This window comes from Pelobates fuscus, chromosome 2, assembly GCF_036172605.1.
Source record: "Pelobates fuscus isolate aPelFus1 chromosome 2, aPelFus1.pri, whole genome shotgun sequence".
NCBI classification, from domain to species: Eukaryota; Metazoa; Chordata; class Amphibia; order Anura; family Pelobatidae; genus Pelobates; species Pelobates fuscus.
The window spans coordinates 441,230,017-441,252,408 of record NC_086318.1 but is presented as its reverse complement, the minus strand read 5'-3'; the positions used below and the strand labels follow the sequence as shown (position 1 = coordinate 441,252,408).

Here is a 22,392-nt window from a genome sequence, read left to right as displayed (position 1 = left end):
AGTAACAATCTGCCACATCTCCCAGCTACAATCCCCAGTAACAATCTACCATCTCCCAGCTACAATCCCCAGTAACAATCTACCACATCTCCCAGTTACAATCCCCAGTAACAATCTACCACATCTCCCAGCTACAATCCCCAGTAACAATCTACCACATCTCCCAGTTACAATCCCCAGTAACAATCTACCACATCTCCCGGCTACCATCCCCAGTAACAATCTACCACATCTCCCAGTTACAATCCCCAGTAACAATCTACCACATCTCCCAGCTACAATCCCCAGTAACAATCTACCACATCTCCCAGCTACCATCCCCAGTAACAATCTACCACATCTCCCAGCTACAATCCCCAGTAACAATCTACCATCTCCCAGCTACCATCCCCAGTAACAATCTACCACATCTCCCAGTTACAATCCCCAGTAACAATCTACCACATCTCCCAGCTACAATCCCCAGTAACAATCCAACACATCTCCCAGCTACAATCCCCAGTAACAATCTACCACATCTCCCGGCTACAATCCCCAGTAACAATCTACCACATCTCCCAGCTACAATCCCCAGTAACAATCCAACACATCTCCCAGTTACAATCCCCAGTAACAATCTACCACATCTCCCAGCTACAACCCCCAGTAACAATCTATCACATCTCCCAGTTACAATCCCCAGTAACAATCCAACACATCTCCCAGCTACAATCCCCAGTAACAATCTACCACATCTCCCAGCTACAATCCCCAGTAACAATCTACCACATCTCCCAGCTACAATCCCCAGTAACAATCCAACACATCTCCCAGTTACAATCCCCAGTAACAATCTGCCACATCTCCCAGCTACAATCCCCAGTAACAATCCAACACATCTCCCAGTTACAATCCCCAGTAACAATCTACCACATCTCCCAGCTACAATCCCCAGTAACAATCTGCCACATCTCCCAGCTACAATCCCCAGTAACAATCCAACACATCTCTCAGTTACAATCCCCAGTAACAATAATAACATTCCATAGCAACATTCAACAACAACTATCTATAACAACATTCCGCAGCAACAATCTATAGGAACGTTCCACTGTAAAAAAATATTGTTACTTGTTAGTTGCAATTCAATGAAATAATCCCCTGTCGATTGTTTAAATGGCTGGAATGGGCCGAATGGTTCTTATCTGCCGTCACATTCTATGTTTCTATGGAAGAACTGGGAACATACCTTTCTGCAAACTCAAACATGAGAAGACTATGCAAATGGAACTGTTACTGCACTTTAACTCCAATTTCCTTCATTCGGTTTTGTATTCAATTTCTGAAATGCCTTGGATTTCCCAAACTGTCTTGATTGTGAGTGTAGAGTACAGATTGCTATAATGTGTATGGCACAGCCATATTACACTATAGGGAGGCAGCTATACTCTATCCTCGTTCAGCATGCTCTATATATTCGGGATATTAATAAAGGTATGCTTAAGGGGCGGATATCTCGCATATTGTTCAGGTGGTCTAATTCTTTGAAGTTAGCACTTTCTATATTTTACTGGGCCACTGTGTCGGAGGTTTCCCAGAGACTGTTTATCTACTTGGAGGGGGAGCTGGAAGATCTCTGCTTGATTACAGTAATACTGCGCCAAGCTGTGAGTCCCAGCTATATTACCTGCCTGCCATGAAATGAACTTCAAAGACCGCATTTAAACCGTGCGTAACTTATTGGGTGACCCCCTGGTAACTAATGATCTAGTAATAATCCTGCCAGGATAGAATTTGGATATTTTTGGCTTTGGAAGAGAAGGAATATTGATTGAAATAATAAAGGTGATCAAAAATCCATTGTCTATTGAAGCTTTACATCAATTAACACAATGTGAAATATAGCTACATATTAAAAGTATTTATAAACACGGGGAAGAAATACGACATTCTTTAATAAATGACAATATTGCGCAGTTACATTGAATGCAGTTTTAGTGTTTAGCTTTTAAATGTCACAGCTTCGTAGTATGTCGTGGTACAGCGTCACTATCACTACTGATCAATGCATCCCAGACCCAGAATTAAAGAGAGCAGACATTTATCAAAGTGTCACGGACAGTTTAGTGGTGGTTTTTTTTTTTTCAGTTTATTCAGTTAATTTTTCTAACATAAAAGTGTTCTGTTTTACTTGTCTTTTTTTCTGCCAATCTAAATTTGGCGATTTTTAATTTTTTTCCAATATTCCTTTCTACGAAAATTGACAGAATTTAGGTAGAGAAAAGCGAATACTTTTTATTCCATTTAATACATATGGACAGATTAGAGACCCAAAATAAGGGACACTTTTCAGAAGACTTTGTTAAATGACAACCATTGCTTCTATCACCCTCGCCGACGCGACTTCATGTCTGCTGGCAAAATGCACCGACAAGCGTTACTGTATTTAATCTCCAGCTGCTCGCTACCTGGGAACACTGGGAGAGTAAGGGAAAGCTGGGTTTATTAATGCATTGATTGATAATGCATAGTAAAACTTGCTATTGCCATCCAAGTTCCCAAGTCTGCACAGCTTAGATAAGACTGAAGCTCCAGGTTTCCTCCATTGGCAACAAGCTCCACCCACCCGGAACCTTTCATTCTGATCTATGGAATCTGAACTTATCTCTGGACCTTCTGCCGAGAAAGTGCTTATATGATAAGTATGTAGTCACATTACCAACAAACGCGTTGACTTTCCTCGGTCTCTTCTTGCTGTGCTCTGTGATTTAGAGCTATCTCTGCTCAGAGAGTGTGGATAAAATCCTTTGTGGATTGTGTGTCAATGGCCACTATACCAGCTTTAAAATAATCTGTGGCCCGTGTTATAGGCTGGGCAGAGTGTTTGGGAGTCGTCTGATCGCTTCCACACCCTCTGCAGTACAATGCATTTTGTGTCCAGTGATAAGGTTAATCCGAAAGCTGTGGATTAAAATATCCGACTTGTTGCCTTGTGAATTCACTCAAACTGCTCCATTTAACTCGAATTCTTCAACCGCTCAATTTTCAAAGGATGAAAGAGACCTGAAAATTAGCCTCATTTTTTTGAGATTGATTTACCCATTATGATATTGAAAGGATTATTTTGTCAAATCAATTTTTAAAAAAAAAATAGTATTTTATACCCAGTTGCTTAACTCCTGCCAGGAGCGCTCAGCAAACACAGACAGAAGGGACGGGAGAAGGACTTGTTTTGTTATGAGAAGGAAAGCATAGACTTATTTAGATGCATTTTCTGACCAGAGTAGATCGATTGCAATACAGATTGTCCTCAGAAAGGATAATAAATCTCAATTCACAAATTTCAGCTCCTGGATGGAACTATAGTCAATGTCCTATCACCTTTATCTAAGCTTAGTTACATGTCTTATTACACAAGGAGAAAGTCCTATAGCAAAGATGGTGGCGGGAGTACAGATCGGAGCTACCTGCAGCCAGGACATTTAAACTAGAACCTTAAAGGAACCTTAAAGGAACAATTCATTAAATGATATATATTCCTTAAACTCTCTAGATTGCCACCCACCTCTCATTATCTCAGTGTGGTATCATTTTCTATATTTGACAAAGTATACTCAGACGCCAGCCGTTAAAGGGACACTATAGGCACCCAGACACTTCATCTTATTGAAGTTACCTGAGCCTTGGAATGTGAAACATTGTTTCTACCAGAAGAGGTGCTTTTACTCCATGAAACGATGCTGGACGTTCAACGTGTTTAAAAACCCCACAGAAAGTATTAATTCAATTGCGAGGGGAGTCAGGAAGGGGGGGCAGAGGGTTCCCGTTGAGTTAGGAATACAGCTATATTATGGATCTTTAAAGTGTGTCTGATGACACAGATTACTGAATCTCCAAGTATGTGTAGAGCTCAACTTGACCAGCTCTGTCCTACAGAAAGATAACAGAATATAACTGAATGGCAGTTAATCGTCTGATTTTCAGAGCATTGAGCAAATATTCTATAAGTCAATGTATTTAGCAAAATACAAAAAGGGAACATTAAACAAATAAGAAATAGAATTTGTCTGAAGTAATTATAAAAGATTAAAATAATCTTCTGTGGCCGCTGGAGAAAGAGGTCACAGAAATCATAAGCCACAAAGTCTGACAAATATGTAATCCAGTGATATAGTACGAGATTACGACGGCTCAGTTTGCACTTGCTACAGTGTTAATAATACAGAATTAATATAACCTTTAAAGATAGGTTAGAGGAAGCTTGCTGATCTGAGCACGTGATCCGGTAACAATTTGTTTAACCTCAAAGCGATGTATTTAGTGTTATCCTGCCCTATGTCCAACAAGCTAATACACCCCCACCCATCACACATCACACCAGGACTTACACGGTTCTTACGGCTTTACATGTAACGTGTGTAGAATGTGTGACTACATTCATATGTGCGCGATGCAGGTGAATAAATATGTGTTTGATGCAGGTGAATGAATGTGTGCGATGTACGTAAATTAATATATATGTATATAGCTGATGTCCCTGGTGTCTAGGGAGCGCTGTGTAACATAGATACATAGAATGTGACGGCAGATAAGAACCATTCGGCCCATCTAGTCTGCCCAATTTTCTAAATACTTTCATTAGTCCCTGGCCTTATCTTATAGTTAGGATAGCCTTATGCCTATCCCACGCATGCTTAAACTCCTTTACTGTGTTAACCTCTACCACTTCAGCTGGAAGGCTATTCCATGCATCCACTACCCTCTCGGTAAAGTAATACTTCCTGGTATTATTTTTAAACCTTTGTCCCTCTAATTTAAGACTATGTCCTCTTGTTGTGTTAGCTTTTCTTCTTTTAAATATAGTGTTAATATATGTGTGTCTTTCTCTGTATTCACAGCTCAGCCACAGGCTCAGATAATCCACGCTGGGCAGGCGTGCGTTGTCAAAGAAGATAACATCAGCGAGAGAATATACACCATTCGAGAAGGTGACATCATGGTACTACAATGTCTTGTTACCGGTCACCCTCGACCTCAGGTAAATTAGGTGGGATGCTCTAGGTTCTGTGATGCTGTGCTAGATTGGAGCATGATGTGTTCATGACATCCACTGAATTAGTAGGTTATAATTGGAGAGGTTAAGGGTTTTTTGTTTGCTTTTAAAAAAAATAAACATAGATTTGAACATAAAGCTTTGAGAGATTGTGATGACTGGTGGCCCTTGTAATGAGATAGGGACCAGCTGTTCTCCTCGGGGATACTGAGCAGAGATTCTTTGGGATACTGAGCAGAGATTATCGGGGATACTGAGCATAAATTATCGGGGATACTGAGCAGAGATTATCGGGGATACTGAGCAGAGATTCTCGGGGATACTGAGCAGAGATTCTCGGGGATACTGAGCAGAGATTCTCGGGGATACTGAGCAGAGATTATTCTCAGGGATACTGAGCAGAGATCATTCTTAGGGATACTGAGCAGAGATTATCGGGGATACTGAGCAGAGATTATCGGGGATACTGAGGAGAGATTCTCGGGGATACTGAGTAGAGATTCTCAGGGATACTGAGCAGAGATTCTCGGGGATACTGAGCAGAGATTCTCGGGGATACTGAGCAGAGATTCTCAGGGATACTGAGCAGAGATTCTCAGGGATACTGAGCAGAGATTCTCGGGGATAATGAGCAGAGATTCTCGGGGATACTGAGCAGAGATCCTCGGGGATACTGAGCAGAGATCCTCGGGGATACTGAGCAGAGATCCTCGGGGATACTGAGCAGAGATTCTCGGGGATACTGAGCAGAGATCATCGGGGATACTGAGCAGAGATCCTCGGGGATACTGAGCAGAGATCCTCGGGGATACTGAACAGAAATCCTCGAGGATACTGAGCAGAGATTATCGGGGACACTGAGCAGAGATCCTCGGGGATACTGAACAGAGATTCTTGGGGATACTGAGCAGAGATTCTCGGGGATACTGAGCAGAGATCCTCGGGGATACTGAGCAGAGATCCTCGGGGATAATGAGCAGAGATTCTCGGGGATAATGAGCAGAGATTCTCGGGGATACTGAGCAGAGATCCTCGGGGATACTGAGCAGAGATCCTCGGGGATACTGAACAGAGATTCTTGGGGATACTGAGCAGAGATTCTCGGGGATACTGAGCAGAGATCCTCGGGGATACTGAGCAGAGATCCTCGGGGATAATGAGCAGAGATTCTCGGGGATACTGAGCAGAGATCCTCGGGGATACTGAGCAGAGATCCTCGGGGATACTGAGCAGAGAGCATTCTCGGGGATACTGAGCAGAGAGCATTCTCGGGGATACTGAGCAGAGATCCTCAGGGATACTGAGCAGAGATTCTCGGGGATACTGAGCAGAGATTATCGGGGACACTGAGCAGAGATTATTGGGGATACTGAGCAGAGATCCTCGGGGATACTGAGCAGAGATCCTCGGGGATGCTGAGCAGAGATGATCGGGGATACTGAGCAGAGATCCTCGGGGATACTGAGCAGAGATTCTCGGGGATACTGAGCAGAGATCCTCAGGGATACTGAGCAGAGATTCTCGGGGATACTGAGCAGAGATTCTCGGGGATACTGAGCAGAGATCCTCGGGGATACTGAGCAGAGATCATTCTCGGGGATACTGAGCAGAGATCATTCTCGGGGATACTGAGCAGAGATCATTCTCGGGGATACTGAGCATAGATCCTCGGGGATACTGAGCAGAGATCATTCTCGGGGATACTGAGCAGAGATCATTCTCGGGGATACTGAGCAGAGATTCTCACAGGAATAAAGGATGATTGTATTGCTGCGTCTTGAGAAATATCTTGTATCGTGGGAGAAATATCTTGTAGCTGGGAATAAAGGGGAAGATGAAAGACGTTTACAGTATTTTTCACTTCAGAAAGTGCTGATAACTATAACTATGTCCTATTATATCCTCTGTGTGTTGAATGGCAAGCACACGGGCAGTGAGGGAGTCAGTTCCTTGTTGTGTTTAGTGTATTAGTAATTACAATGTATCGTTTAAAGAGGTATTTCTGGAATTACTACATTTCTATTTAAACCAGAGTAGTTATACACCAGTCATTTCTATCAGCTGTTTCTTTATGTAAGTAAAGCATTACAGATATACAAATAAATAAACGAATACATAAAATGTAAGATATACCTCGAATGTTTAATCTTCTCTGCCCCGCGATGAAATGGAAACTCGGACTCATTTACTACTGTATTCCTATTCATTGCTTGAGGATGTCAGCTGACTCTCTTCAGCCCATGAAAGCTGTCAAAATATGGACACAATTCATGTTGCTATAATGTAAGAGGAATTTCCACTTAGCAATATCTGTAAAGAGGGGACCCACCTTGCGCACCGGTGGGAGCCGGGGAAATGTCAAATCATTTCAAAACAGTTTGACTTACTTAACAGTGAGATGGCACGGGGAGACTCTGCACGGTGAGGTAGTGATTATGGTGCTTAGACTGCTGCCTTAATAGATACAGTGAGATAGCACGGGAAGACTCTGCACGGTGAGGTAGTGATTATGGTGCTTAGACTGCTACCTTAATAGATACAGTGAGATAGCACGGGGAGACTCTGCATGGTGAGGTAGTGATTATGGTGCTTAGACTGCTACCTTAATAGATACAGTGAGATAGCACGGGGAGACTCTGCATGGTGAGGTAGTAGTTATGGTGCCTAGACTGCTACCTTAATAGATACAGTGAGATGGCACAGCGAGACTCTGCATGGTGAGGTAGTAGTTATGGTGCCTAGACTGCTACCTTAATAGATACAGTGAGATAGCACGGGGAGACTCTGCACGGTGAGGTAGTGTTTATGGTGCTTAGACTGCTACCTTAATAGATACAGTGAGATGGCACAGTGAGACTCTGCACGGTGAGGTAGTGGTTATGGTGCTTAGACTGCTGCCTTAATAGATACAGTGAGATAGCACGGGGAGACTCTGCATGGTGAGGTAGTGGTTATGGTGCCTAGACTGCTACCTTAATAGATACAGTGAGATGGCACGGTGAGACTCTGCACGGTAAGGTAGTGGCTATGGTGCCTAGACTGCTACCTTAAAAGGTACAGTGAGATGGCACGGTGAGACTCTGCATGGTGAGGTAGTGGTTATGGTGCCTAGACGGCTACCTTAATAGATACAGTGAGATAGCACAGGGAGACTCTGCATGGTGAGGTAGTGGTTATGGTGCCTAGACTGCTACCTTAATAGATACAGTGAGATAGCACGGGGAGACTCTGCATGGTGAGGTAGTGGTTATGGTGTTTAGACTGCAACCTTAATAGATACAGTGAGATGGCACGGTGAGACTCTGCATGGTGGCTGCCCACACTACTCCCAGCCAATCTCTTATTATACACAGACTCTGCATGGTGAGGTAGGGATTATGGTGCTTAGACTGCTACCTTAATAGATACAGTGAGATGGCACGGTGAGACTCTGCACGTGGAGGTAGTGGTTATGGTGCCTAGACTGCTACCTTAATAAATACAGTGAGATAGCACGGGGAGACTCTGCAAGGTGAGGTAGGGATTATGGTGCTTAGACTGCTACCTTAATAGATACAGTGAGATGGCACGGTGAGACTCTGCACGGTAAGGTAGTGGTTATGGTGCCTAGACTGCTACCTTAATAGATACAGTGAGATGGCACGGTGAGACTCTGCACGGTGAGGTAGGGATTATGGTGCTTAGACTGCTACCTTAATAGATACAGTGAGATGGCACAGGGAGACTCTGCATGGTGAGGTACTGGTTATGGTGCTTAGACTGCTACGTTAATAGATACAGTGAGATGGCACGGTGAGACTCTGCACGGTGAGGTAGGGATTATGGTGCTTAGACTGCTACCTTAATAGATACAGTGAGATAGCACAGGGAGACTCTGCATGGTGAGGTACTGGTTATGGTGCTTAGACTGCTACGTTAATAGATACAGTGAGATAGCACGGGGAGACTCTGCATGGTGAGGTAGTGGTTATGGTGTTTAGACTGCTACCTTAATAGATACAGTGAGATGGCACGGGGGGACTCTGCATGGTGAGGTAGTGGTTATGGTGCCTAGACTGCTACCTTAATAGATACAGTGAGATAGCACGGGGAGACTCTGCATGGTGAGGTAGTGATTATGGTGCTTAGACTGCTATCTTAATAGATACAGTGAGATGGCACGGGGAGACTCTGCACAGTGAGGTTGTGATTATGGTGCTTAGACTGCTACCTTAATAGATACAGTGAGATGGCACGGGGAGACTCTGCACTGTGAGGTAGTGGTTATGGTGCCTAGACTGCTACCTTAATAGGTACAGTGAGATAGCACGGGAGACTCTGCATGTTGACGTAGTGATTATGGTGCCTAGACTGCTACCTTAATAGATACAGTGAGATGGCACGGTGAGACTCTGCACGGTGAGGTAGTGGTTATAGTGCTTAGACTGCTACCTTAATAGATACAGTGAGATAGCACGGGGAGACTCTGCATGGTGAGGTAGTGGTTATGGTGCCTAGACTGCTACCTTAATAGATACAGTGAGATGGCACGGTGAGACTCTGCACAGTGAGTGCTTAGACTGCTACCTTAATAGATACAGTGAGATAGCACGGGGAGACTCTACACGGTGAGGTAGTGGTTACGGTGCCTAGACTGCTACCTTAATAGATACAGTGAGATGGCACGGGGAGACTCTGCACTGTGAGGTAGTGGTTATGGTGCCTAGACTGCTACCTTAATAGGTACAGTGAGATAGCACGGGAGACTCTGCATGTTGACGTAGTGATTATGGTGCCTAGACTGCTACCTTAATAGATACAGTGAGATGGCACGGTGAGACTCTGCACGGTGAGGTAGTGGTTATAGTGCTTAGACTGCTACCTTAATAGATACAGTGAGATAGCACGGGGAGACTCTGCATGGTGAGGTAGTGGTTATGGTGCCTAGACTGCTACCTTAATAGATACAGTGAGATGGCACGGTGAGACTCTGCACAGTGAGTGCTTAGACTGCTACCTTAATAGATACAGTGAGATAGCACGGGGAGACTCTACACGGTGAGGTAGTGGTTACGGTGCCTAGACTGCTACCTTAATAGATACAGTGAGATGGCACAGGGAGACTCTGCACGGTGAGGTAGTGGTTATGGTGCTTAGACTGCTACCTTAATAGATACAGTGAGATGGCACGGTGAGACTCTGCATGGTGAGGTAGTGGTTATGGTGCTTAGACTGCTACCTTAATAGATACAGTGAGATAGCACGGGGAGAATCTACACGGTGAGGTAGTGGTTATGGTGCCTAGACTGCTACCTTAATAGATACAGTGAGATGGCACGGGGAGACTCTACACGGTGAGGTAGTGGTTACGGTGCCTAGACTGCTACCTTAATAGATACAGTGAGATGGCACGGTGAGACTCTGCATGGTGAGGTAGTGGTTATGGTGCTTAGACTGCTACCTTAATAGATACAGTGAGATAGCACGGGGAGAATCTACACGGTGAGGTAGTGGTTATGGTGCCTAGACTGCTACCTTAATAGATACAGTGAGATGGCACGGGGAGACTCTGCACAGTGAGTGCTTAGACTGCTACCTTAATAGATACAGTGAGATGGCACGGGGAGACTCTACACGGTGAGGTAGTGGTTACGGTGCCTAGACTGCTACCTTAATAGATACAGTGAGATGGCACGGTGAGACTCTGCATGGTGAGGTAGTGGTTATGGTGCTTAGACTGCTACCTTAATAGATACAGTGAGATAGCACGGTTAGACTCTGCATGGTGAGGTAGGGATTATGGTGCTTAGACTGCTACCTTAATAGATACAGTGAGATAGCATGGGGAGACTCTGCATGGTGAGGTAGTGGTTATGGTGCCTAGACTGCTACCTTAATAGATACAGTGAGATAGCACGGGGAGACTCTGCACGGTGAGGTAGGGATTATGGTGCTTAGACTGCTACCTTAATAGATACAGTGAGATGGCACGGGGAGACTCTGCATGGTGAGGTAGTGGTTATGGTGCCTAGACTGCTACCTTAATAGATACAGTGAGATGGCACGCTGAGACTCTGCACGGTGAGGTAGTGGTTATGATGCTACCTTAATAGATATTATGTGATCTATTATTCTGTGCTTCCTTTAAAAATGAACATATTGTAAAATGAATTATCTGATTTGCTGTGTGCGTATTGAAACAAGCCCCACGTTTTACTATGACCATCGAGTGTTCGAGAGAAAGCAATTTATACAGAGAGCAAGACAAATGGGAATGTGTGCTTTGGTTGGATGCTGAAGACAAGCTTTTATTGCAGATGTAGGCCACACAATGCGATGTAAAACCAGCTTAATCACACATTACGATGTGTTAATATGATCGCTGGACTACACAGATAATGAGATGCTAATTCTACATTAATGAGCCATTAAAATGTCATCTGAGATTAATTTTCTGTTCAGTTCAACAAATAAAACGCATGGAACAATCATAGTTTGATAAAAAATAAAGTGTTGCAGGAAATCACATTACATTTATCTGTAAGTAAAGCCTTGTATTTACATGGATAATTCTCTGCACACGTTGTATCACCCAAATGTCAATTCTGGAGGAACTACTCCTGTCAGATCCTTAGTTATACACAGACTACTAGAATTATACGACACTACTCCCAGCCAATCTCTTATTATACACAGACTACTCCCAGCCGATCCCTAATACCGCACACACTACTCCCATCCATCCCTAATACTGCACACACTACTCCCAGCCAACCTCTTATTATACACAGACTACTCCCAGCCGATCCCTAATACTGCACACACTACTCCCATCCAATCTCTTATTATACACAGACTACTCCCATCCATCCCTAATACTGCACACACTACTCCCAGCCAATCTCTTATTATACACAGACTACTCCCAGCCGATCCCTAATACTGCACACACTACTCCCATCCAATCTCTTATTATACACAGACTACTCCCATCCATCCCTAATACTGCACACACTACTCCCATCCAATCTCTTATTATACACAGACTACTCCCAACCGATACCTAATACCGCACACACTACTCCCATCCAATCTCTTATTATACACAGACTACTCCCATCCATCCCTAATACTGCACACACTACTCCCAGCCAATCTCTTATTATACACAGACTACTCCCATCCATCCCTAATACTGCACACACTACTCCCATCCAATCTCTTATTATACACAGACTACTCCCAGCCGATCCCTAATACCGCACACACTACTCCCATCCAATCTCTTATTATACACAGACTACTCCCATCCATCCCTAATACTGCACACACTACTCCCAGCCAATCTCTTATTATACACAGACTACTCCCAGCCGATCCCTAATACTGCACACACTACTCCCATCCAATCTCTTATTATACACAGACTACTCCCAGCCGATCCCTAATACTGCACACACTACTCCCAGCCAATCTCTTATTATACACAGACTACTCCCAGCCGATCCCTAATACTGCACACACTACTCCCATCCAATCTCTTATTATACACAGACTACTCCCAACCGATACCTAATACCGCACACACTACTCCCATCCAATCTCTTATTATACACAGACTACTCCCATCCATCCCTAATACTGCACACACTACTCCCATCCAATCTCTTATTATACACAGACTACTCCCATCCATCCCTAATACCGCACACACTACTCCCATCCAATCTCTCATTATACACAGACTACTCCCAGCCGATCCCTAATACTGCACACACTACTCCCATCCAATCTCTTATTATACACAGACTACTCCCATCCATCCCTAATACCGCACACACTACTCCCATCCAATCTCTCATTATACACAGACTACTCCCATCCATCCCTAATACTGCACACACTACTCCCATCCAATCTCTCATTATACACAGACTACTCCCAGCCGATCCCTAATACTGCACACACTACTCCCATCCAATTTCTCATTATACACAGACTACTCCCATCCATCCCTAATACCGCACACACTACTCCCATCCAATCTCTCATTATACACAGACTACTACTATCCATCCATAATACCGCACACACTACTCCCATCCAATCTCTCATTATACACGGACTGATCCCATCCGACCCTAATACCGCACACACTACTCCCATCCAATCTCTTATTATACACAGCCTACTCCCATCCATCCCTAATACTGCACACACTACTCCCATCCAATCTCTTATTATACACAGACTACTCCCATCCATCCCTAATACCGCACACACTACTCCCATCCAATCTCTTATTATACACAGACTACTACTATCCATCCATAATACCGCACACACTACTCCCATCCAATCTCTTATTATACACAGACTACTCCCATCCATCCCTAATACTGCACACACTACTCCCATCCAATCTCTTATTATACACAGACTACTCCCATCCATCCCTAATACCGCACACACTACTCCCATCCAATCTCTTATTATACACAGACTACTCCCATCCATCCCTAATACTGCACACACTACTCCCATCCAATCTCTTATTATACACAGACTGCTCCCATCCGACCCTAATACTGCACACACTACTCCCATCCAATCTCTCATTATACACAGACTACTCCCATCCATCCCTAATACTGCACACACTACTCCCATCCAATCTCTCATTATACACAGACTACTCCCAGCCGATCCCTAATACCGCACACACTACTCCCATCCAATCTCTCATTATACACAGACTACTCCCATCCATCCCTAATACTGCACACACTACTCCCATCCAATCTCTCATTATACACAGACTACTCCCATCCATCCATAATACCGCACACACTACTCCCATCCGACCAATATTTGTTACAAATTACTCCAATTAGGTCCAATTTCCACTCACACTATTCCTTTCTGATCCCTGATTCAATTCCCAGTACTAAAACCAGAATCCGTTTGTATTCACACTACTGCTTCCATCACATCCGTAATTGTGCACAAACATCTCCAGTGACATAACTCCAGGAATATTTCTTCTTCTAAGACTTGGCTCTGACACCTCTTTACATGGCTGGCTTTAATTTGTTATATTTCAAAATAATCTTTATTATCTTAACTTAAAATAGTCTTATTATTATTTTCTCAAACTATTCTCATCATATTTTTTTCCTTTTTAACTCCATAACCACTAACTCCTCATATACTGTCTTCATAACCTAATTCTGCCCTAATGAGGGCCTTGCTACTTCAATCATCTCTCAGACTTTACTCCAGCTCCCAACATTACTTGTGTTTGCTGATTACTAGATCAGGATGTGCTAGAACCCGCACTAAGATTCAATCAGTATGTGCTAGAACCCGCACTAAGATTCAGTCAGTAGGTGCTAGAACCCACACTGAGATTCAGTCAGTATGTGCTAGAACCCGCACTAAGATTCAGTCAGTATGTGCTAGAACCCGCACTAAGATTCAGTCAGTAGGTGCTAGAACCCACACTGAGATTCAGTCAGTAGGTGCTAGAACCCACACTGAGATTCAGTCAGTTTGTTCAAGATCCCACACTGAGATTCAATCAGTTTGTGATAGAACCCGCATTGAGATTTAATCAGTATGTTCTAGAACACTCACTGAGATTCAATCAGTATGTGCTAAGATTCAATCAGTATGTTCTAGAACACTCACTGAGATTCAATCAGGATGTGCTAGAACCAGCATTGAGGTTCAATTAGTGGGTGCTAGATCAAGAATCGATAGTAAATCAATATGTAAAAAATCCAGCAAAGTGAGTTAATCAATGTGTGCTAGATCCACCAATGTAGTAAATCTGTGTGCTCTAGATTCAGCAAGGTAATTAAAGATGTAAATCCTTGAACTGACAATGTTAAATAAATAGTGTGTGGTAGATCCTGCCCCATCATTCCATGAATATGAATTAGATAAAGTCTTGGGATACATTTTAATGAGAATTTTTTAGTTTTGTTTTGAAGTAAACGGGTTCCTGAATTATTCACATTAAATTGTGAGCTTCAGTGGGGCTGGAATTCTCTTTGCATTATCCCCTAAATGGTATCAGTGTAATATTCATGGACAGGCTTTTCAAATGATTACAATATGTACACATTTTTTAATTGATTTATCACCATTTTTAAAATGTTTATCCAAAAATAATAAACCGAGTGACGCGGCAGACTTGGTTTCATTGCTGATATTTACATCCTCTTTCTTCGTGCAGGTGAGATGGACAAAAACAGCGGGCAGCGCATCAGAGAAGTTCCAGGAGACATCGATTTACAACGAGACCCTGCGCATCGAGAAGGTCCAGAGAATGCAGGGAGGTCGATACTATTGTAAAGCCGAAAATGGGGTTGGGGTCCCGGCCATCAAGTCCATTCGAGTAGATGTGCAGTGTAAGTCATTGAAAGGCAGTCCAGATATTCCCACAGTTCTACTGTGTTCCCACATGTCCTTTATCCAAACCGTGACTAAACATCATACAGGCATCTGCTACAGAGCAAAGGAACCGACCACACAAACCAGAAAATATATAAGTAGTCTTATCGAAATTCCCAGGATTAGTACTTTTGGTGGTTAGATATAAAGATCATTCTAAAAGTGTAGCGATCAGCTGGAATATTCCATTGGTTTCTAAGGTTATTACATTGCGTCTAGAACGTTACTATGGAATTGTTCTTCATAATTATCGCCATATATGTTGCAATCCCTCAGAAATTGTATAAGCCTGGCACTACCATCACTAAATGGAATCTTTCAATACGCCAAGATCCTGAGGGCATTATCATCTGATGATGTTTCCAATTTGCGGTCGAAATCTCAATGAATAGCAATGTGCATTTTACGGATTACTTGGTGTAGATAAATGTATCCAGCATAGGACATCCTCTCACCCTTTGTGAGTTTAATACAATATTTAATTTATACCGGTTCATGGGGCTTGATACAGATCCAATTCCAGATCCAGTCTGTGGAATTCTTGACATTAACGTCTCTTTGTATGTTTTCTTATCGTCTTACTATCCGTGCGTGAGAAGTGCTGTCAGTAATCAAGTGTCTTGGAAGGATCTAGAACACACTTTACCTGTCGGTTCCTTTGCTCAAGGCTTCACATTGAGAATGTATGATGCAGAGTCAGACAATCCTTGCTATTAAAGCAGTAATCTGAATTAATGCTTTAATACTTCACATCTAGAACTATGGGGCCAATGGAGTGACCGATGGCCTTGTCATACTAACATCTACTCATCAGATGGACTTGGTAAGATGTTTCTCCATTCTGGGGGCTCATGCCGTGTCTTGCTTCTTGTAAAGGCTGACCCTATGATCCTCTTAATGAGCATTGCTGAATAGGGAGATGGTTCCAGAACAGGGATATCACAGCTCAGAGAGACTGTATATTTAATACGCTTGTGCACAAATTAATTTCAGCTGGTACGAAACAAATCAAATAATTTTCAATCCGCACCCGAACAAATCGATCTGGATTCATTCATTAGAAACACTCCATGTGTATGTCCCCGAGAGATCAAATCGTTCGGTGCAGACTGAAAGACACAGGATAAGCTCGTACCAGCTAAGACGTGTTTGTGCACACGTCTGATCACTAAAATGAACTCTTAATTGTGGCTATCAAGCTGCTACCAAAATATACCCAGGACTGTACACTCAGATATAGAATATACGTATTACAAGGTTGCTTACATTCTGCTCGACATAGACAGGTTGGCAATACGGCATGAATGTGACTGGTACCAAGCAAAGGAATTAATGGAATAATGAAATAGACTGAATCGCACTGTGAGCTGCTGTGACTGTTTGCAGATTGATTTCAGACAAAAAACAGATGAGGTCTGACTGTACCCCTCACCCTCATTCTATCGTGGATGTGTTAGGGGAGATGGCAGTGCCAGCTAGGAGTAGGGTAGATAGCTTGTATTCTCCTTTACATGGCCAGCTTGTTGTTAGGTGGAAGTCTCCCATGGAAAAAGGATGACTGTGACATGCAGGTATGACATCAAAACTGGCCAAATGTATCCAAAAGGACAGTATATCAAGACTTTGTTAAATTAACATATAGCCAATCGTTAACTAGAGTTATATTCTATTCACAATTAAGACTTTTATTCATTATATCCAGTATATTTCTCAGGATTGTGAAACGTGACATTTTAACAGTAACTGATTGAACTGGAGAAAGTTTGTGAATCAACAAAAAGTGTGTTTAGAAAAGATACACAGAAATATACACAGTATTTGTTACATAAGCTCACAAACATAAGAATCATATTAGTTTTACATTAAGATCTAAACACTGGAGGTGGCATTGCTTGTCTTACCCCTCATTCCATCGAGGGACACATCAATATTACTGGGATACCAGGGGAGGGCATGTCTGCATTACCGATACAGAACAAGATCAGAATAAAACCTGTTAATACAATCCCAGCCCAACGCGTTTTGTCTACTCTAGTTTGACTTCCTCAGGCATGAATAAGAATAAAAATCACATTTATGACTAGTCAATGTGAAAATGTGGTCAATGCCACCATCTTTACAAGGGGGTGAAATTAAATTAAATTAAATCCACTTCCCTGAGGATACAGACAAAAGTATCTAAAACTGGCATACATCCACATTAATACAATTGTGGCAGTACATAATGTATCAGTTCATAACTTTAAAACGAATTCACCTCTTTTCACACTATGGCATTTATTGTATTAAGTGGTGAATGATGACACAAGATAAAATTGTTTTCCATAACCTTTTTTCTCTATTGGAGGAGCAGGATTTGCCATCACTGGAGATGGATGTTATGCGTATCGTTGAAGCTAACATCTCATCGGGGTTGAAGGCCCCCTCTACTTTCTATCCACAGGCTGATAAGGGACAGTTTATTCAATTGTTTTATGATTTGGTCTTGAAGGAGTTTAAGGATTTATGTTTGCGCTGTGGCGCTATTAACAAATCGAAAAATAGTTCTAATAATCTTAACCAGCAGGAGCTATTAGCCATTAAGAGTCTTAAGAATAACCCTGATCTTATTATCAAAGGGGCGGATAAGGGAGGTGGAATTGTTTTGTTAAATAGGAATGATTACATTGAGGAAGCTATGAATATTTTGGGTAACAGAGAATATTATCGGGTTTTAAAGAATGACCCTACGAAGCAATATGAAAAGGAGTTGAGAGTCCTTATAGAATTAGCTTTCTCTAGTGGATGTATAGATAAGAAGGAAAAGGGTTTCTTTTTGGCCGCACAGTGTAACATACCCATTTTTTACCATCTGCCCAAGGTCCATAAATCCCTCACTCGACCGCCAGGTCGTCCCATCATTTCTGGTATAGGTTCCCTTATAGCTCCCATTTCTAAATGGGTTGATTTCCACCTTCAGAGGTATGTTCCCCATCTACCTTCCTTTATTAAGGATACAGGTCATGTCCTGTCCCTTATGGAAGAGGTTGAGTGGCAAGATTATTATTGTTGGGCCACCATTGATGTAGTTTCACTCTACACTAATATTGATCATGCTCTTGGCCTCAGAGCTATTTCATATTATCTCTCATCTGATCCTCTATTACCGGAATTACAGGCTGATTTTATTTTGAAATTCACAGAATTTATCTTAAAGCATAATTATTTTGAATTTGATGAAGTTTTTTATCTACAAACCAAGGGGACTGCGATGGGGGCGAGTTTCGCCCCATCCTATGCCAATTTGTTCATGGGCCTCTGGGAGAGCACCATGATTTTGGAAAATTCGCATTGGAGGGGGCGACTCGCCTTCTATCGCAGGTTCATTGACGACATCCTTATCATTTGGAGGGGGGGTTGGGAAGAATTAGAAGATTTTATCTCCTACCTAAATGATAATTTATGGGGACTTACCTTTACTTACCATAGACATTTGTCCACCATTGATTTTCTTGATCTCACCCTGACTGGTTTTCAGGGGAGAGTTCTAACTAGGACCTTCCAAAAGAGTGTTGATGTTAATGGATATCTCCATGCTGATAGTGGCCACCATCCCACTTGGATCCAAAATATCCCTTCTGGCCAATTCTATAGGTTAAGGCGCAATTGTTCCTCCCTTATGGACTATGAGAGAGAGTCACTCGTTTTATGTCGTCGCTTCATAGAAAAAGCGTATCCAGCTGAGCAGATCAGACGGGCTTATTTGAGGGCAGGGGCACTAAATAGAGAGGACCTTGTCCCTCCGTTAGGCCGTTTAAAGAATAGGGTAGGGCCACTTGATCAAGAGTCACACTTGATTAGGGTGTCACACAGTAACAATCACGAACTTATCCTTAACCTTTTGGATGAATATAACTGTCCACAAAAGAGGAGAGCTAAATACAATATCAGTACTAAGGATGTGGGGGTGGGGATTTCTCCTGTCTTTACTACGGTTTTCAACAAATGTTATGATGATATTATTAGTGTCGTTTATAAATACTGGCCTATCCTTAGAAAGGACCCTTTACTTTGTTTTAGTATTCCAGAACTCCCGAAGATTACCTTTAGGAGAGCCCCAAACCTGAAAAATATATTAGCCCCCTCTAAACTAAGGGACAATGTGGAGGGGCCAGCTACTAGTAAGAATGGTGTCAACAATTTACGTTGCGGGCGGAGCAGATGCCTGACCTGTGGGTTTATTTGTCATAATACGTCCACCTTTAAATCATATAGGGGAGAAGAAACTTTTGTGGTTAACCATAGGATTACATGTAGTACCCCCTTTGTTGTATACCTTTTGATTTGTCCGTGTAATCAGCATTATGTGGGACAGACCACCAGACCCCTGAAATCTAGATTTAGAGAGCATAGACTGGCTATATTGAACAAAGATAGGAGATCTTCGGTTGCTCGACATTTTGAGTTGTTTCATAATAGTGACCCGGCATCTATTAAAGTGATGGGAATAGAGTTTATACCTCCCACTAGGGATTTTGCTATTAGGAAAAGACACCTGATCAGGGCTGAGTCCTTATGGATTTTTAGGTTAGACTCCCTCATACCCAATGGCCTAAACGAGGAGATAGAACTTTTTTAGTTTGAGGTCCCTTTTCTATATCTAGTTGGTTCATTGAGGAAAATTATATAGCTATATTATTGAGATGTAACAATAATATAGGGGGCATCTGCACTGCATTCTCTTTGTATGGAGATGTTTTTTTCCCCTGACCTAGATTTTTGCTGTCTAATAGAATTTATTATAAATTTCTTTTATATTATGTGCATAGTTTTAATGGAGCTTTATATGTTAATATTAAATCAGATTGTGTGGAAATAATTCGCTAAAAAATTTTTTTGTTTATATGCTAATGTTAAATCAGATTGTGTGGAACTAATTTGTTAAACTGTTTACCTGTGTGTTAAACTGTCAGTTTAGTGTATGTATCATTAGCACCTGTTCTATGTTTAACAGGTTTCACTGATGTAGCTTGATTACTGATAATTATCCACTCCGGGGTTCACCTGCTGGTTTTATCTTGAGCAGGTATTTAAACCCTGGGTGGTGATCTAGGCACAAGTACTGATCTTGATAAAGTCCCACAGTTTGGGACGAAACGCGTTGATCTGTGGGCTGCTGGCTGTTCCTTTCTTTCCATTTCCCCTGGGTTTGACGTCCTGTCTTCATCTTTGGCTGAATACCGCGGTCTTTTTTGAAAATACCGACCGCGGTTTCTATCTGCTGGTTGCTGTCTGGGCGGTTGCTGTACCACTCTGCACCTACTTTGTCCATCTTCACGGCTTCACCTCCACTGTGGTCTTTTTTGAAGATCCCGACCGCAGTGTGAGAGAGTTGGAGTTCCCATAACGAGGGTTTATCTGGTTGCTCTTTGATCCGCCCAACATCACCTTTATTCTGCCTACCCAGGGAGGACTTCCGGACAATTACTGTTTTTTTTCATTTTATTTTATTTCACTTAGTATTATTGTTTCTTGTCTCTTGTCTTTTATTTTTATATATCTCATTTATTCATCTTCTGGTTATATCTACCTCAGGTGGGGGCCCACACCGAGGACAGATATATATTTTTTCCCATTTATTATTACTATTGTGTTTATTGGTATATAATTTTTTTGCTTTTTTTTTTTTTTTTTTGTATCCACCCTACCTTCACTTAGTGATCGGACCTCTATATATATATTCTTTATATTGAGGTTATTCCATCTTTTTGGCCATTCAGTGCAGTTAGTTTGTGGATACATTTGGTGTCATTTAATTTTTTTTTTTTTTTATTTTTTTTTGTTATTCTGTTTTATGAGATTTTTGTATTTAATTGTCCGGTTAAGGTATAACAGTGGTGATCGGAATTAGTCCTTTGCTGATTTATTTTTTACTTAATTAATAAATTATTTTTGATAATTTTTATACTATTTATCTAGTTTTATAATCTTAAGCGCACACACCCTATTTTCCATTTCTGAGTATATAACTCATCAAGTCGCTAGAGTGGGTGTGTAGCTGCTACTCTTCTTTTTTATTCATTTACTGATTTATTTGTGGTGTTATCACTGCATGTACCGTTTTCTATAAGGTGAATGATGACATTGTGTGACTACATCATGCTATATAAATGTAAATATTGCAAAAATACACAGATAAATAGCAGTGCTTTAAACTACAGCTGCTAACATGAAATATGCTGGAAAAATGAAATATGTGTCATTGTCACCAGCCCGCCACCGCGCTCAGTGTTAAAAAATGCAGTATAAACATACTTATTACTTTACTTTATAAACCCTTGACCGTTATCACTCGATGACCTAAAGTGCTGCTACCTGGATTAGAAGCTCTTTTTTAGTTATTTAATATTACTCTGATTTGAATTTAAAAAAAAAAAAAAAATATTCCCCTGCTTTCAAATCCTGTCCAGATTACACTAACAGGGGCATTTTTGGAATGATAAACTAAGGCAGTTTACGGAGTACTTTGGTTTGTTTGAAAACAATCTGCATTCTCACGACATTGGTGATTTACGATAACACCTGCTAATCATAGGGCCTTTGACAAATCTTAATATCCCTGCCTGTTTTTGTTTCCTCACACATTCAGACCTAAAAATAGGTCAAGTGATAATTGTTGCATTCATGGCAAAGAAGAGTATTTAAATGGCGTGGTTGCAAAAATCAAAAGTACACAACAAAATATATGAGCAATTAAAACAATGATTCATAATATGTCAATTATTTTTAGTAAAACGAAAGAAAAAACAGAAAAAACAGAAACTAGAAAAATAAAATAGACAGATGATGGCTCCTATGCAAGATAGTAACCGTTTATCCAGGAGCTTACTTAGTAGTATGAATGAAATAAAATAAATGAGAATGAAATAAAAAATGAGTCAAAT

At 41.7% G+C, this 22,392-nt stretch overlaps 1 protein-coding gene across 2 annotated transcripts in view; it reads left to right on the top strand.

The window, feature by feature from the left end:
• Window positions 1–22,392, top strand: part of MDGA1 (MAM domain containing glycosylphosphatidylinositol anchor 1) — a 391,494-nt gene that overhangs the window by 158,775 nt on the left and 210,327 nt on the right. For both annotated transcript variants that reach the window (XM_063444124.1, XM_063444123.1), the window contains exons 3-4: window positions 4,878–5,017; window positions 15,252–15,426. In XM_063444124.1, the coding sequence (XP_063300194.1) occupies window positions 4,878–5,017; window positions 15,252–15,426 (315 nt within the window). The remainder of the gene's footprint in view (window positions 1–4,877; window positions 5,018–15,251; window positions 15,427–22,392) is intronic.